The following is a 15,503-nucleotide window of genomic DNA, read 5'->3' as shown; positions in this document are numbered from 1 at the left end:
AAGATTCGCAGCCTTCTATCATTAAATAATAGCAATTCTATCGTTGCCAAAATTTTATATATTATATAACAGTTTTTATCTATATTGTAACTTATTTATTTTCGGAAGTTTACATCTTACAATAAGATATCATAGTGCCTCGCTATATTAAAATAATATCTATTGTTCCTAGTTTGGTCGTCATCTATAATCAAGGAGAAGCATCTGATGCCTAGATAGATTTAATGGCTATTCTCCCATTCGAACTTAATCATTCAGTGTTTAGCTCTCAGCAAAAGCGAACTCTACACCCCTCTTCGCTTTCCCCCAATCTAATAGTTTCCTCGGAGGAGACCGGCGACTCCGATGCTCATAGATAAACTTAACGGTCCCGGGTTAATTAGGCCGGAAAGAGCCGACGGCATTAGCGGCACCTTTCGTGCTACAGGAATAATTTAGTCCACCACTTCCTGCCGCAGGAGAGCCTCAGGAGACGAAGCGAACCGCCGACCAACGTCATCCTCACACACATCGCATCCTGGACCGTCGTGAGTCGAAATTTCGCCAGCTAGCGAACCCTCACGGAAACCGTCGCACTGAGCGTCCTTTCCCGTAGGACAAAAAGATCCGGAGGAAGAGATACGGCGGAAAGTTTTAACTCTGCGTCCGGAGCTCTTCGTCCTGGATCGCGAAAAAGGTAAGGACAAGGACGGTGATATGTTAATTACGACTCTGTTCAAAGGAGAAAGTTTGGCCAAAAGCAATCACAGAGACGCAATCAATAACGGAATAAAGAAGACAAAAATCAAAATATCCTACTTTTCGGGAAAAGTAAGTTAAAATTAAAATATTTTAACTTCCGGTCGAATTCCCGGAATTTGTTACAAACTGAAATTTTCTCTAGGTTTTTTTTTTACTAATATTATACAACCTACAGCAATGACCTAATTCAAAAATTTCACAAAAAAGACAAACTAAATTTTTACGAAAAAATCAAATAACTGACTATTGTTGATTCAACGTTACAACGTTAGTACAAGCAGATACAATCGCGTGTTATATGATTTATCAATACGAAAGTTTTTCTCATGAATAACCGAGCTTATCGGCAACTAGATATCGATCGCGTTTAATCGATTAGAATGATTAGATACTTGAAGCACGTTTGTAAAAATAACCAGCACGCGAGAAGGTTAAAACGGAATTTCCATTCGAATGCTCCCACCATTATTCGTCAAAGTAAAGACGGAATAAACTATCGTCGAGCACGTCGATTCCATTATCCGCCGTTACGGCCGCTCGTTTGTCGAACAACGAGAGTGAAAATGAAGAAGACGGCACGAGAGATGTTCTATTATACTATACCGGCCTCCGTGAGAAAGACAGAAAGAGGGCAACGCGGCAACGCACAGAGGGTAGAGCACAGACACGGACGTGAGAGGCACGAAAGGGGCATTGAGGGAAGCCTTTTGGTCTCTCGATGCTTTCCCATTATCCCGTGGTACCGCGAGCAACAACCGTATCGAAACGATATTGCGGATATCACGGCACGAGAGAGAAAAGTTTCGTGGAAAACTGTATCGTATTCTTCCGCTTCTTTTTCCCCGGCTTTGCACACGCTAACCGAACCGCTGAGATTGTCGAACTCCGATAACGGCAAATTTCGACTATAACTAACCGATATCAAGAGTATATTTTTCCGCATTTTTAATTTTTATCACTGCATTCCTGCATATCACGTTGATTGCCTATCACATAGTTTTCAAGGTAACGTCCAACATAAATATTTCGTATGATATATTGAGATTAAGAAAATTGGTCCTATTTATCTTCTTGGGGATTGAGATAGGATAACAAATGGACGACGACGGACGAGAATGATCGAAGAATCAAGACGATATTTTTTTGCTTCCAAACACATTTTATTTCACAAAATGTTCGTGCTGAACAATTCTTACCGTTTGCTTACAGATCGCATCAAGTACTCGTACGCTGCCCAGAAGAAACCAACCCCTCCCACGAATGGGATTAGAAAACTTCAAACGACGCACCTTGCCACCTCATCTGCAAGAAAACTTCCTCCGTTCGACGGGAAAAAATCATGAGACACGATAATGAACACGCGAATGAACATGGAAGAGGATATTACGAACTCGCTGCTACTTATAATCCATTGCACTCTGGTTGTTTCCGTGGAGACATTATAATAGTTAGCTTCTTATAAACACCGTGAGTACATATTGATTATAGATGTACATTGTTACATCAACGAATTCTAATCATTGAAGATTTACCCATTAAGTATGCATTTTCTACTAAATCAATCCTGTCGGTCATCTAATATTTTATATTAGTATTCTAATACGTCTAATGACTGTCAAAATATCCTGTGTTATTTCTTAGTTCATTCATATCGAGGTTCATATATTTCTTAGTAAACCATGATTTCAAAAAGAATTCGATGAAACAGCAATTTTTCAATCAAGATTATATCAAATTTGCAACCTTCAGTAAAAAAAATGGCAACATTACACAATTTGCTAATACTATTTTCTTCCACGAAAACAATCGATTTAAAGTCAACGTCGAAACGAGGAACGAAATCGAGGGACGAAAGTGCCCTCCTGATTTCTGGTAGGACAAGAAAGGTGTGTCAAAGGTTCTCGTAACGCTCGTTTCCGGTGGGATTTGCACAAGGAAAGCGGAATAAGAGAGGAAAGCCGTCGTAAAACCATACCATAGGGCACGCTCAGATCGACGTAGTACCACGGGGATGTCGTGATATCATTTTACGGGATTGCAGGAAGAGGGACTCGTGAGGATGATCCCGAGTACCGTAATAGGATTTTCGGGATCAGAGCTTTACGCAGGAAGGATTGCGGTATCTTTCGGGCACCAAATAACGCATAACGCGAAATTTTCAGCTTCCGCAGACAGGATGCAGCTTTAATTAACAGAATGTCCTACGATCACGTAAACCAGTGAAATTTTAACTATACACCTGACTTGGTTGATAACACAAAACGATATAGTAAATATCATATCGTTAATTACACGTCGTTCATAAAAACAAATTGAGATTTACATAAACTTATAATTAAGCTATTTTTGACAACACTAAACTTGACATTTCTATTAATAATTAAGATATACTTTTGTTTTCTATAATTTTTACTTCGCGTCTGTAATATTTTTCCTAAGTAAAATTAGAGAGAAAGATTTTTTCTTCTTTTATTATGTTAAATTTTCAATTTAACATAATTTATATACACTTTCTCCAACATTTATTTCGTATTTACTTTATAAACTTTTTACTTTAAAAACAGTATATTCTTTATACATGAACTTACAGTTCGTATAACTTACAAGAAAAAACACTGAAAGTTTGGACACTTTTGTTATACATGCGTGTACTTATATGAATAGGATGTTTTCATTATCTCCACATTACATATTTTCTTTTCATTTCAATTACAATATTAGACATTTTTAATTATCTTCCAACATATTTTAATTATCTCTTAACATTTTAAACCATCTTCCTCAGCTGCATTATGCTAACTTTGGGATTCAAAGTACAGACGTAAATCAAGTTTCAAGTAAGAAGGTACTAAAATCGTGAAGATACTAAAATCGCTGGCTCATAAAAATAATAAAACGGTCAGCTGAAAAATTTGTATACAGCCCGGAAGATATACGTCGCAACCGTTTTGTATGCTAAGAAAGGATCTAGCCAACCGCGAAAAAACGTTCTGCGACTCCCGAAGAGATTTCGCCGAAAAGAAATCCGGCCTCAACGACGCGTTCAGGGCACTCCTATTGTACAAAGTAATCCCCCGTACCCTCTTTTTAGGCGTCCGGCGCAGTGCGTCAACTCTCGAGCGATCGAAACACCGAGCAAGCTCCATACGTCGATCCGTCTTTTCTATTTTCCGCTTACAGAGCGAAAAAAACACGAAAGTTTAAGTAACAGAAGACGACGATGATGAAACTATGCGAGAACGTCGTTTCTATATACTACGTTCAACACAATTATGTCGTCACTGTTTGACGATGAAATCAGATGTACTTTAATTAACGAAACTCGCAATTAATATTGGCGTAAGAATAGCTTCCGCGGCCAAAAAGAACAAGTAATTGCGTTTCATCGTTATTGTAACAAATCATAATAGCGAAAAACAGAGCAAGAATAAAAATATCATTAAATTACGATAATTACGTCTTCATCGCATTGTTTAATGATTTGACTTTATAGATAAATGTTGCATATTGATAAATTTATTTAAAAAAAAATGTAAGTGCATATTGATATCAAAAAGATCCTATAGTTTACGAATCAGAAATATCTTGATAAATTTTCTGACATATCTTTTTAGTATCAAATTATAAAAACATCTTATCGCATAAGTGGATAAAAATTCTTAAATTTCATGAATCACTTTTAACAATCAATTTATTATTATAAATTATCTAAATTACTCTGTTTTTATTATGTTAAATTTGTCCATGTAAACCGCCGTCCCAAAATTATTATATATTAAACGTTTCGATACTTCGAGAACAAACTTACAAAGACGCTTTCAATAAATCCAAAAATCTTTTATGCTATTTGCTGACGATGATAGTCGTATCGAGAGGATGTTTCGCATTTCCATTGACGAGAGTGGACGCACGCGCTAACTTTTTACATTTTAAGAACATACACGATTACGTATAGGTAGTTTTGTGGGCGAACAAAGCGAGCAGAGTGTTCCGAGCCGTTCTCACGTGATGAGAAGCGGAAAGTATACTTTACGACTCTAGCTATAAAAGAAGAAAGACTCTCGAGTGAGAAGAGAGATCGTCGTAGCGTATGATGTCCGTGCAAGCTTACTAGTGCCGCCGTGCTTTTTCGTTGAGAATCCGTTTCGTCGCTCGTACCTATCGAACGATTTGTATGAAAGTCATCGTGAGTCATCGCGAGACTGGCCGTAATAAACGGTATTTCGCGACATCAACGAGCGAGTTTCGATTTTACAGCAGCGGAAATGATAGAGAAAACCTGGCATTAGACTCCCTTTTAAAAGTACTTTTCCTATATAATTCTATATAATTTAACAAAAATGTTAAATTGTTATAATATTATTATATATTATCTATAATTATGTAGAATATGACGTTAAAATACCGTTTAAAAATGGCACATGATAAAGAAATGTAAAGCGATTTTTTTGCCATTTTCGTAATCAACTAATATATATACTAAGGAGATATATAATATTATGTATATATTGATGAACGCTATTTTTATTCACTTATCGACATTTAACTGACATGGCCGCAATGAAAATTCTTCAATTTGCTCGCTTAATATCGTAACTCAGTTCAAATGCGCAATTACCGTGACGAAACGGCGAGTCCGCGAATAGTGAACAAAAAGAAAGAATGTATTTTATGATATTTTACGCATAAAAGAAAGAGGAACGATCGTAAATCGAAATATAGCGTTAGTCCAAGTTAAAATTAAGTAAGTAGAGGTGTATAAATAAAATGACAATTCGGGGCGTGCCGTTTTGTGCACGCCTCGCGCGGAGACGCCGCGTCGCGATCGAACGCGATTTTACATTGTAAGAAGAATCGATTCTCGGTCCACGAGAAGTGGATGGGACCGCGGAACGGTGGTTGAGCATATACGTTGCGTCCGTCACGTCGGCGATTAATTAACGATGGGACGTTTACTTTATCCATTATCGTAGCCGGTATTAGTATACTTTACCGATGGCGCTTGTGATTTCTGCCCTCTCGATCCATGAACGTTCGATCGTGATAACGATCGTAAGGATCTCCGCGAATTGCATCCGCGCGATTATATATACGGAGGCTCGTGACACGATTGAACGGTCCGATCGACGACACTTTCGCGAATCTTGATTAACGCGAATCACCGTTTCGCGCGAACGATGCCCAATCACTGGTATACTAAGCGCTACTGTAAAATATTGTATATTATTTCGCGTTGTTTATTTTTCAATGTTTTTACTAGAAACCCGTTTCTACGGTATTTAAAGAAGAATTACCGCATAATGTTACTGAAAATCAATGCTGCTCCGCTACACCGTATAGATTGCGACTAAAGAAAATGTTTGTCGCGATCCGTTAAAAATTACAGAACACAATACGAAAAAAGATATAAACGAATTGAAAAGGGACAAATTTTTATTGTCGTGCAATTGTTATATCTGATTAAGTGTTGTTATTGTTACTTGTAAAATATTAACGACAAAATTGCATTTCAATAATTGAAAATTTTAGAATTATTATTGCCTTATCACATTTTAAAACTTAAAATCAATCTCAATCAGCATCATACGCACAGTTCTGCGTGCATTAAAAATTTATAACTTGCATGTAATATCCGATTCCAGTGCTCAGTATTATAAAAACCCATGTTTCAATCTCTTTTTCAACTAGCTTTTTCTAACAACAATTTCCATTTTCCTAATTTACATCGCGAGAGAACTTTAAATAATTTACGACCCAGCAAACTCCATTATCTTACGGTGTTGCGAACCAGCGGGATAAACACGTTTGTAAAACTGCAGCGTATCTCCAGCAGCTTTCGCAGTGTGTGAGCTAAAAAAACGAATGCAGAGCAAAACTAGTGTAGGACACATTTAAAGAGCGTATGGCTTGGATGCGGAGAATGTAATGTCCGACTTTGGCATAAATCACGTGCTTTTGATGAGAAACAGAATATTTCGAGTAAAAAAATCTTACAAACATCTAATTATACGCGGTCATATTCGCGAAACGGCGACGTTAGCAACTAGTCATCTCTTGCAGTATGTGTAAAATTCCACGAATACTGTTCGCCGAACATTCCACTAATTTCATCAAATTTCATCAATTTTCTTATCAAAAAAGTTGGAAAAAATTGATACCGGTTATATTAGTTACCGCAGAATATTACTGCTACGATAAATCGCGGAAATATTCATTGACGTTTCGGAAAATTTCTGAAGAACACGTGTTAATGTAATTTATTAATGTAATTCGCATAAATATACAAATTCGCATAAATACAAAATACTCGATATTTGTAAAAAAAGATCCTTGAAATTTGAAACGTACGTAAAAGTGCATCAAAGGTCCGGGATATTTTTTACAATCTTGAATGCTCGAAACTATTTTCTCAAAAGTACCGTTATGTCTCAAAAAAACGAGCCAAGCGGACGAGAATCGGACGTTTGCGTTCCGCGATAGTCTTTATAGCAAAAAGACTACGCACTATTAATAATATGGCTAATTCTAGCAGCACGAAATATTAACGTTAATAGCGAAATTATTATAAGGGAGACGTAACGGCGAATTACTAATAAAAGTATAGGTCGCCATCGATGTTTCCCGAAACAACCTCCTTCGACGAAATGCGCTCGGAACAGTGGCAGATATAAATGAAAGAAGTGATACTCTTTTATTCCAATAATTGGCTACTCTTTGAAGAGAATAACGCCATTTTACGATAATCGCCTAATGAATAGTACGCAATAAAAATGTTACGCTCTCTATCTGAAAACTATTGACTCCCTACGCTAAAAAAAACAGATTTTATTTACTACCTTTAATTATTACGCAAAATGGAACACGAGTTTACAACTGCAGATTGCAATGTAAAACATAGAGAGAACAAGAAAAAAAATTGAAATATTTCTCCGATTGAGTAGGTTGAAATGTACATAGAAATTTTGATTTAAATATAACTAGTTTATCCAAAAATAATGTGGCAGATTAATTATCTAAAATGGTCAGATATACAAAAAAAATATACAACTTGGATACTTACAATAATAAAGTATCAAGATACAAAAATAAAATGCTCATTCTTCGTAACATCTTCATAACAATTCCTACAATAAATTTTATTAATTTTTTGATAATTTATTTTAAGATTGCTTTAGACTCTTTACAGGGTTTATTCCATACAAATATGAAACTTCCAAAGCATGTAGCGGTTATTCGAATAAAACGCAAGTATTCATTCATTTAGATTTGTCATCGAGGATCGAGTGCCGATTACTGGGCATCGCGGACAAATGATATAGCGTGTGTAAGGCACAAATTTTATTACTGAATTTTGTTTCTATCCAAGTGAGGCAGATTATAATCGAATACTTGGATTTATGGGTAGGTTCGTAAAATATGATTTATCTGAATTAAAAGAGCATGACGCTGAACCTTCGAATTATTTTTTCGATTATACATTTCATTTAGGATGCTTTAGAGATGGAACATAACGCGAGGAATTGTTAGGAAATGATTGAGACTAGTATCAGCGTCGAGATTTCACGTGAGAGAAGCTTTATGCTGGAAGACGCTAGCGTTAGGTGATTATTATAAAGCGTCGACAAGCGAAAATACTTTATTCTAGTCGTATCTCTCATGCTTTGCCAAGTAAGCAAATGTTGTAACTCTTGTGTTTAAATGTAACGGTCAATTATGTTTTAATAAAATCTGCCAAGATTCTCTTGTCAGTGTTCCATGTGTTTCCCTTACCCTTTTTATTCCTGTGACCCTCATCTTTTCTTTCATACAAAAGTAAGCTTTAGACCTACATTTATAACTAAAGTTTTAAAGTAGTAAAAAAAAAGTAGAAATTAGAATTGATTTATATTTTAATACCTTTTAATACCTACTTAATTTTTTAAATTTATATTCGTCAAAATATCTAAATTAAATAGTACTTAAATATGTTCACTTGTACTTTCTTCTGGGTACTCTACTCACATTTAAAAGATCTGTTGGCTTCTTGTTTAAAAAAATATATTCGTACAAAATACGTTGAGAATAACTGACATGTTAGTTGTAAGTATTATATTAATTAAAATCTTATGACTGTCATATATAGATTGTAAAAGAGTATCGCTATGCGATTCAACCACCAGTTTCTATGGAGTAACAATTAATAGAGCAGTCTTTGGTAATGGTGATTGATACATACACAACTGACATAAAATGGAGTTTGTATTTACAATTGTTATATGCAAAAAGGCAAACACTTAGGCTCACGTATTTTTATAACTGACTACAGTATCCATTTTATGTAAAGAAGTTGAGAATGATCTAAGTTGTACCTCTTGACTGTTTGCAATAAAAACTGGCTGAGTCTCGTCCCACTGATTGGGAATATTACAGTCCGGTACCGTGTATGTAAGTATATCGAAGGAACACAGGCAATCCAAGAGCGGCAGAAAGCTCACTGTACCTGCAAAAAATACTTTGTATTATGACCTGAATGTGTATGAACGAACCTAAATAGAAGCACTGCAGCATTTTGTTCAAAATCATATTGGACGCTACCTGTGATCTGACGTATCACTTCACGTATCTCCTTCTGTATAGTTTTCACATCCTTAGTCCCTACTTCAGGCAGATCGGCCTTGCCGCTGCCGTCCGTTCCGTTCTCTTTCTGGTCCTCGTAGTCGACCTTAAAGTCCCACTTCTCCAGCACCTCCTTCGTATTGACATTCGTTATGACGAGCGTGATCTTGCGCACCTTACGCTGGACAAGCCACTCTTGGATCTGTCCCAGCACGGTATTCAGGAAGGACGTGATCTTCTCGTCCGTGGACGTGAAGATGAACAGACCGAAATGCTCGGAGGGTTGAAACGTCTCCGGCGGATATATTCCTCTTTGATAGAGTATACTATTGACCCCATAGACTGCAACAAAGTGACAATCAGAAAGAGGTTAGACGTACCTAAAAACCTGAATTCGACTCACGAAATCGTACTTACGCAGGTATTGCGTAACCAACTCGGCGGAACCTTTCAGAGTAATGCACTTGGCCCTTTGCTGCGCCTCTGTCATACTGCGGAACGATCGGATCACAGTTCACCGGGAGATCAAAGTGGCAGAATCACGCGGACGCCGGACGCCGGATGCCGGGTTACGAATTTGAAAATAAACGGCTGGTCTGGTAAGCGACCAGCGACCAATCACGCGAGAGCGCGCCAGAACGTTCGTCTGTCGCGTCGCGCGACCGGCGCCGCGGCACCGGCGCGACTCGAAAGTGCTCGAAAGAAAAGCGCGTTATGCCCGTATCACACTAGCGATTGGCGATTGCGTTTAAGCTGCGTTCCCACTTTCCACTATACGCGTCGCGCGTCGCGTCACGACGCGTATAGTGGGAACGCAGCAAAAACGGATCACGTGACGACGTTTGTACCATTTGTATGGTTACGTGTTCGGCGAACCAGCGTGTATGTACTTCACATTTTTCACATGTTAAAACTTCTAGAATCTAGAACATGTAATTTTTATATTTATGACAAAATTATTGCTGAAGTTTAAAAATGTCCTGAGAGCGTAGGGACAACAATTTCTAATCTAATTATATCTAAAAAAGGTTTTTTATAAATTGTAGCTTGTAGAAAATAAAATGTAGTAGTCGTGCGTGTGAAACGGAATGAATGCACTCCAACGTCTGGAGTCTGGGGGTCAATTGTGTATCTTGAAACAAAGTGAAAATTACAAAAGTGAACAAATTTTACTAGATTTCGACAAATGAAATCGTAGATACGCTAGTGAACTTCCTCACTTTTGTAATTTTCACCTCATTTCAAAACACCCAATCGACCCCCGCTGTTCACAGAGAAAAGACCAATCGCGTGTTAACGCAGAAGACGCCATATTGTTACATCATTTTACGTTAGACATGTGGATTGGTCAATCTCTTCCGGCGCGTACGTGTCACGCGAAAGCTCATCTATTAACATCACGCAAACTCGGACCGGGCGACTACAGCGCCACAAAAGCCACGAGACGCCACGAGTGGCAGTGGAGTGGAGTAGAGGAGTAGAGGCCGGCACGAGAGACGAGAGGATCAGAGAAAGCGACGTTCGTCGCAATCGTCGCATTCGTTCACATTTGCGATTGGAATACGTATCCCAGCGTATCCGGCATCATGGTTAACGTTGAAGAAATGTTCGCCCTTGGCCTCGTGTTCGACTATTTAAAGAAGAAAGATGTATCGTTGGCGACTGTCTTCCAAAAGAAGACAAAAGCGGTAAGTCGCGGAGGTGGCGGACGCCGTGCGCCATGCGGCATGCGGCGCCGGAACACCGCCATGCTCCTTAACCACGTGGGTGTGCAACGCGCCCAACGTAATTTCTCTCGATTATTTTGCCGTGTCTTTTTACCGTTGCCGCCTCGCGAATTCCTAAATATTGCATGTAATCGGCAATAATTGCTTTACCGATGCTTGTATCTTTCAGCCGGCCCTATCAAAAGGATGTCCGACGATAATAGAAGTACTTAGGTATTTCCAAAAGAACTCGCCTAAAAAGGTCTCGATCGTTGCGCAAAATAAGAGTAGCAGCTCGGATTCGAGCTCGGAAGGTGAAGAGGAAACTGAAAAAAATGTTACACAAGTTAACGGCAAAAGATCGATAGTAGAAACAGTACCCCTTAAAAAGGTAGCGGAATCTTCTTCGGAGGATTCTTCCAGCGAAGATGAAGAAGAACAAGCTCAAAAAGCAACAAAGAAACGAATTACAAATGCCAAGGCTCCTGTTGCGCAGAAAGAGGAGAGTTCTGATGAAAGTTCTGACGATGAGGAACCACCAAAAGTTCCAACAAAAGCTTCGCTAGAACCAAAAACAAATCACCAAGCAAAATCTGGCCCTCTCTTGAAAGCAGCAAAAGCAGTTTTAAAAGCGGTTCAATCATCCAGTGATTCATCTTCCAGCGATTCATCGTCTAGTTTATTTACCACTCTTCGTCCATTGATGCTAAAACAAAGTACCAAACAGTCGTCGATGCAGACATCCACGCCAAAAGGCGCTATTACTGGAATTATAGAAGTACAACCACAAAAACAGAATAAACCGACAACAGCACGGTCAGTTACAAAACGGGAATCGTCATCGAGCGAAGACAGCAGCGACGAGGAGGAATCGAAGCCGCAAAAACCAGCTTTCGGTAAACCAACAGTGCCGGCAAAACAAACTGCCATGAAAATGTCTTCGAGCGAGGGTAGCAATGAGGAGCTTGCTAAGAAGAATAAATCTTCCTCGAGCGAAGAAGAGAGCAGCGAGGATGAGCCTAAGACAGTTACGTCAAAGGCAGCTGCTTCAAAGGCACAAAACCTAAGTAAGCCGACGCCAGCAAAAAAGGTTAAAAAATCAGAATCGTCATCGAGCGAAGATAGCAGCGACGAGGAGGAATCTACACCGAAAAAGCCAAAACCAACAGTATCGATAAAGTCTACCACCAAGAAAGAATCTTCGAACGAAGATAGCAGCGAGGAAGAACAGCCTGTTAAGAAACCAGTCTTGGCAGCCGCCGCTAAGAAACCAGCTACAACAGCTGCCCCTAAGAAAGAAGAATCTTCCTCGAGCGAAGAAAGTAGCGAAGATGAATCTCCTGTCAAAAAATCAATTCCCGCTAAACAAAATGCCGCTGATAAAACTGGTTCTGCAAAGAAGAAAGATTCGTCAAGTGAGGATTCGGAGGAAGATTCCGATGAAGAAGAGAAACCAACGGCAAAGACAGTAACAAAACCAGCGATCGGTAAAACATCGAAGAAACAGGAATCGTCTAGCGAAGAGGATTCGGAAGATGAGGCACCAGCAGAGGCACCGGTCAAAGCAGCTACCAAGAAAGAATCCTCGAGCGAATCTGACTCAGATGCCAGCGACTCCGATGAGAAACCAACAGTTCAAACGCCGGCTAAAGGACAAAAAAGGAAACACACCGACAAAAATGAGGAAAAAACACCAGCAAAAGTTGCAAAAAATGACTATACCAACTTTGTGAAAGCTAACAGTAGCTTAAATGGAGATAAGGTACGCAATGTTTTCGTCTAAAATAAAATTTCAAAATATTCGTTGCTAAACTGAATAGAAAGTGATCAACGTGATGAAGGTATTTGGAATATTCTTGCCAAGAGCTGAGTTCGCTCATTAAAAATATTGGAAATTGCACGCTTTTGTGCAATCACATTGATCACATATCCAACAAACATTCTCTTGCTCGCTTTCTGAATGCAACCATTACTGCGATGTTTTAAGTAACAATTAAACGTAGTTACTACTTTCAAAGAATGATATAATGAGACGCTTTCTTATTATCTGTATGATTTTTATTTAGCTACAGAAAAATCGTACGTATCAACGCGTGAAAAGCGACAACATCGAATTGGATCCTAAGTTGGCTAATAATTCCTTCGAGGCAAAGGTAAATGCTCGGAAACCGTCCGAGAGGCGTAGGTCACTCGCCCTTTTTATAAAAAGCTTGAGACCATGTTTCCGTGCATTCACCGAGTTTATCAAAATTTTAAGATCTAAAGCAAATAAAAGCAAGAAGAAAGAAGAGAAATTAGTAGCTTTATAATAGCATATTTTCAATGTGGGCGATTGACCTATTCCTCTTTTGTTTTAGGGTGAAGATGAAGACGATAACAGTTTTAAAAAACAAAATTCGGAACGTGGCGGATTCAGGGGATTTAGAGGCGGTAGGGGGGGTTACCAAGGAAGACGCGACGAGGGTGGTCGTGGCGGTTTTAGGGGCGGACGTGGCGGCGACCGGGGTGGCCGTTGGAACAACGATGGTGACAGGGGTGGACGTTGGAACAACGATGGTGATAGGGGTGGACGTTGGAGCGGCGGCGGTGATAGGGGTGGTCGCGGAGGTCGCGGTGGTCGCGGTGGTTTCCGGGGCGGTCGCGGTGGCGGTAGAGGTGGCGGTAGAGATGGTTTCGACGGTAGAAAATCTTGGGGCGGAAATAATAGAGATGGCGATGGACCGAGAAAATCTTGGGGCGGAAACAATAGGGATAACGATGGACCAAGAAAATCGTGGGGAAACAATGAAAACAGCGGTAGAGGAGGTTTTAAGGGTAGTTTCGATAAAAAATCTATCGACATCTCGGCACCACCTCAAAATAAAAAAATCACTTTTGACGATTAATATTAAATAGATTGTATATAAAGGTGAGGGAAAAATCATGATTACACACATTACTACAAGGATTTAATCTTTCAACCTTTAAGAAAAATGTAAAGATATGATATTTAACGACCATTTTTTTTCCTTCGACAGAGAGGTGCACGAGGATCGTGGGGAGAACGCGCTAATGAAGTGCTGAAATTTACGAAAGGCAAGAGGTTCCGACATGAGAAGCAAAAGAAGAAGCGTGGTTCTTACCGCGGCGGGCACATAGATACACATGTTAATTCCATTAAATTCGACAATTAACAGTTATACTTCGTAATTCTTTCTTACGACCATATTTAGATCAGTAAAATAATTAGTTAAGTTTAGTTAAGTACTGATTTTACACTGTATACATATAATAACAAAATATATAAGACAGCTGTTGTCCAATATTTTAAAGAAAAGACGAAATGTAACGAGTTTGGTTAAATGTTCACTGGTGTATAATTGCATTAATTGCAGATAAATTTAAACCGCGTGTACCGTATATAACTAAAATTAATAGAACTTGCAACTAGAGTGGAAACTAGTGAAATATCGAACGTAAATTAACTTATTTTTTTTGGCGTAATATGTGTATAATATCTCATCGAGTTACGTGTTTACGTTATATAATTCTGGTTGATATATAGCTATATGTACTTTTGATCTGTACCATTAAGCGTTCAGCCGAATTTGCTGTTACTGGAGAAAATTCACGTTATATTGGACACGCTATTACCAAACAGTATATACTTGATAAAATGTGTTCCCCCCCCCCTTATTTTTGCAATTATTGATGTTTGCAACGATTTTTTTCTATGTGTATGTCATGAAAGTTTGTTAATATTGTCGAAGATATCTCGCAAGTGCTGTAACAACACGAGGATATGTTTCTAAATATAAATTGCATTATAACGAGTACTAATACGTTCTTTTTAAAACACTTGATAGTAATAAGTTTTACAGAGTTTATTTTTAAAGCTCCTTTATATACTGGCTCGATTGTCACGTCTACATAAAGTAATGTTGCTCGGATTAATCTACCTTATTATTTATTCTTCATTAAAAATTAGAACAATTATTGATTATTTAATAACAACATGGACTATATGTTTATTTTATATTTATTTGTCTATTTTTTGAGATTTTGATTCAAGAAAATTTATGCTATGAATGTAATCTGTAATTTTAATTTTACGATGCAAGAATTTTCGTTAATTTGAACAAATTTTAATATTATTTTCTGCTTGATTTAATTTTTAAAATTTTTACAAAAAAATTCTTTCAATAATAAAGCTATTATGATTAGTGCGTCATAAAAAATTAACTTAGTAAAAAGTTCTTGTGTGATAAAAGTTTAGCACGATATAATTCCGTTTAAAAAATACATTACTTTCAGTTGAATATATCCGATAGCTTTATAGCTCTATTAAATTCAAAAATTCCATAAAAAATTGAAATTTTGTCGTTTATGTTAAACACTAAATATTTTCTCGTCGTAGCCCGCGCACTATTCTGTATTTTAATCAATACTGATAACAGAATAGAAACCAATTTTTTATTTATA

At 38.0% G+C, this 15,503-nt stretch overlaps 4 protein-coding genes across 7 annotated transcripts in view; 2 read left to right on the top strand and 2 right to left on the bottom strand.

Moving 5' to 3' along the window:
* The window catches only part of Vn (membrane-bound neuregulin protein vein), a 320,017-nt gene extending 315,924 nt beyond the window's left edge, over nucleotides 1-4,093 (top strand). Inside the window, exons 8-9 of one of the 2 annotated variants that reach the window (XR_013258869.1) lie at nucleotides 459-676; nucleotides 1,951-4,093. The gene's annotated coding sequence lies outside the window, so the exon portion shown is untranslated. The remainder of the gene's footprint in view (nucleotides 1-458; nucleotides 677-1,950) is intronic. The other variant, XR_013258870.1, reaches the window with a different exon arrangement.
* LOC143904226 (uncharacterized) overlaps nucleotides 1-15,503 on the bottom strand; it is a 470,020-nt gene that overhangs the window by 439,863 nt on the left and 14,654 nt on the right. The window lies entirely within an intron of this gene.
* Mad2 (mitotic arrest deficient 2) lies at nucleotides 6,995-9,996 on the bottom strand. Its single transcript, XM_077418673.1, has 3 exons — nucleotides 9,754-9,996; nucleotides 9,316-9,678; nucleotides 6,995-9,220 (listed from the first exon to the last, which is right to left on the bottom strand). The coding sequence occupies exons 1-3, from the start codon at nucleotides 9,824-9,826 to the stop codon at nucleotides 9,021-9,023; spliced, it is 636 nt and encodes a 211-aa protein (XP_077274799.1). The 5' UTR covers nucleotides 9,827-9,996; the 3' UTR covers nucleotides 6,995-9,020.
* Nopp140 (nucleolar and coiled-body phosphoprotein 1) lies at nucleotides 10,788-14,855 on the top strand. 2 transcript variants are annotated; one of them, XM_077417773.1, is made up of 4 exons: nucleotides 10,788-11,024; nucleotides 11,233-12,804; nucleotides 13,400-13,950; nucleotides 14,060-14,197. In XM_077417773.1, exons 1-3 carry the CDS (start codon nucleotides 10,923-10,925, stop codon nucleotides 13,925-13,927), a joined length of 2,202 nt encoding a protein of 733 aa, XP_077273899.1. In that variant the 5' UTR covers nucleotides 10,788-10,922; the 3' UTR covers nucleotides 13,928-13,950; nucleotides 14,060-14,197. The 2 variants fall into 2 exon arrangements, with proteins under 2 accessions (XP_077273899.1, XP_077273900.1); XM_077417774.1 differs by lacking the exon at nucleotides 13,400-13,950 and adding an exon at nucleotides 13,109-13,195 and having other exon boundaries at nucleotides 10,789-11,024; nucleotides 14,060-14,855.

The sequence above is a fragment of the Temnothorax americanus genome, unplaced genomic scaffold (genome assembly GCF_048541705.1).
Source record: "Temnothorax americanus isolate GAGA-0224 unplaced genomic scaffold, ASM4854170v1 Scaffold5, whole genome shotgun sequence".
Lineage (NCBI taxonomy): Eukaryota > Metazoa > Arthropoda > Insecta > Hymenoptera > Formicidae > Temnothorax > Temnothorax americanus.
The sequence above is the reverse complement of the archived record's forward strand: the minus strand, read 5'-3'. Positions and strand labels throughout refer to the sequence as shown.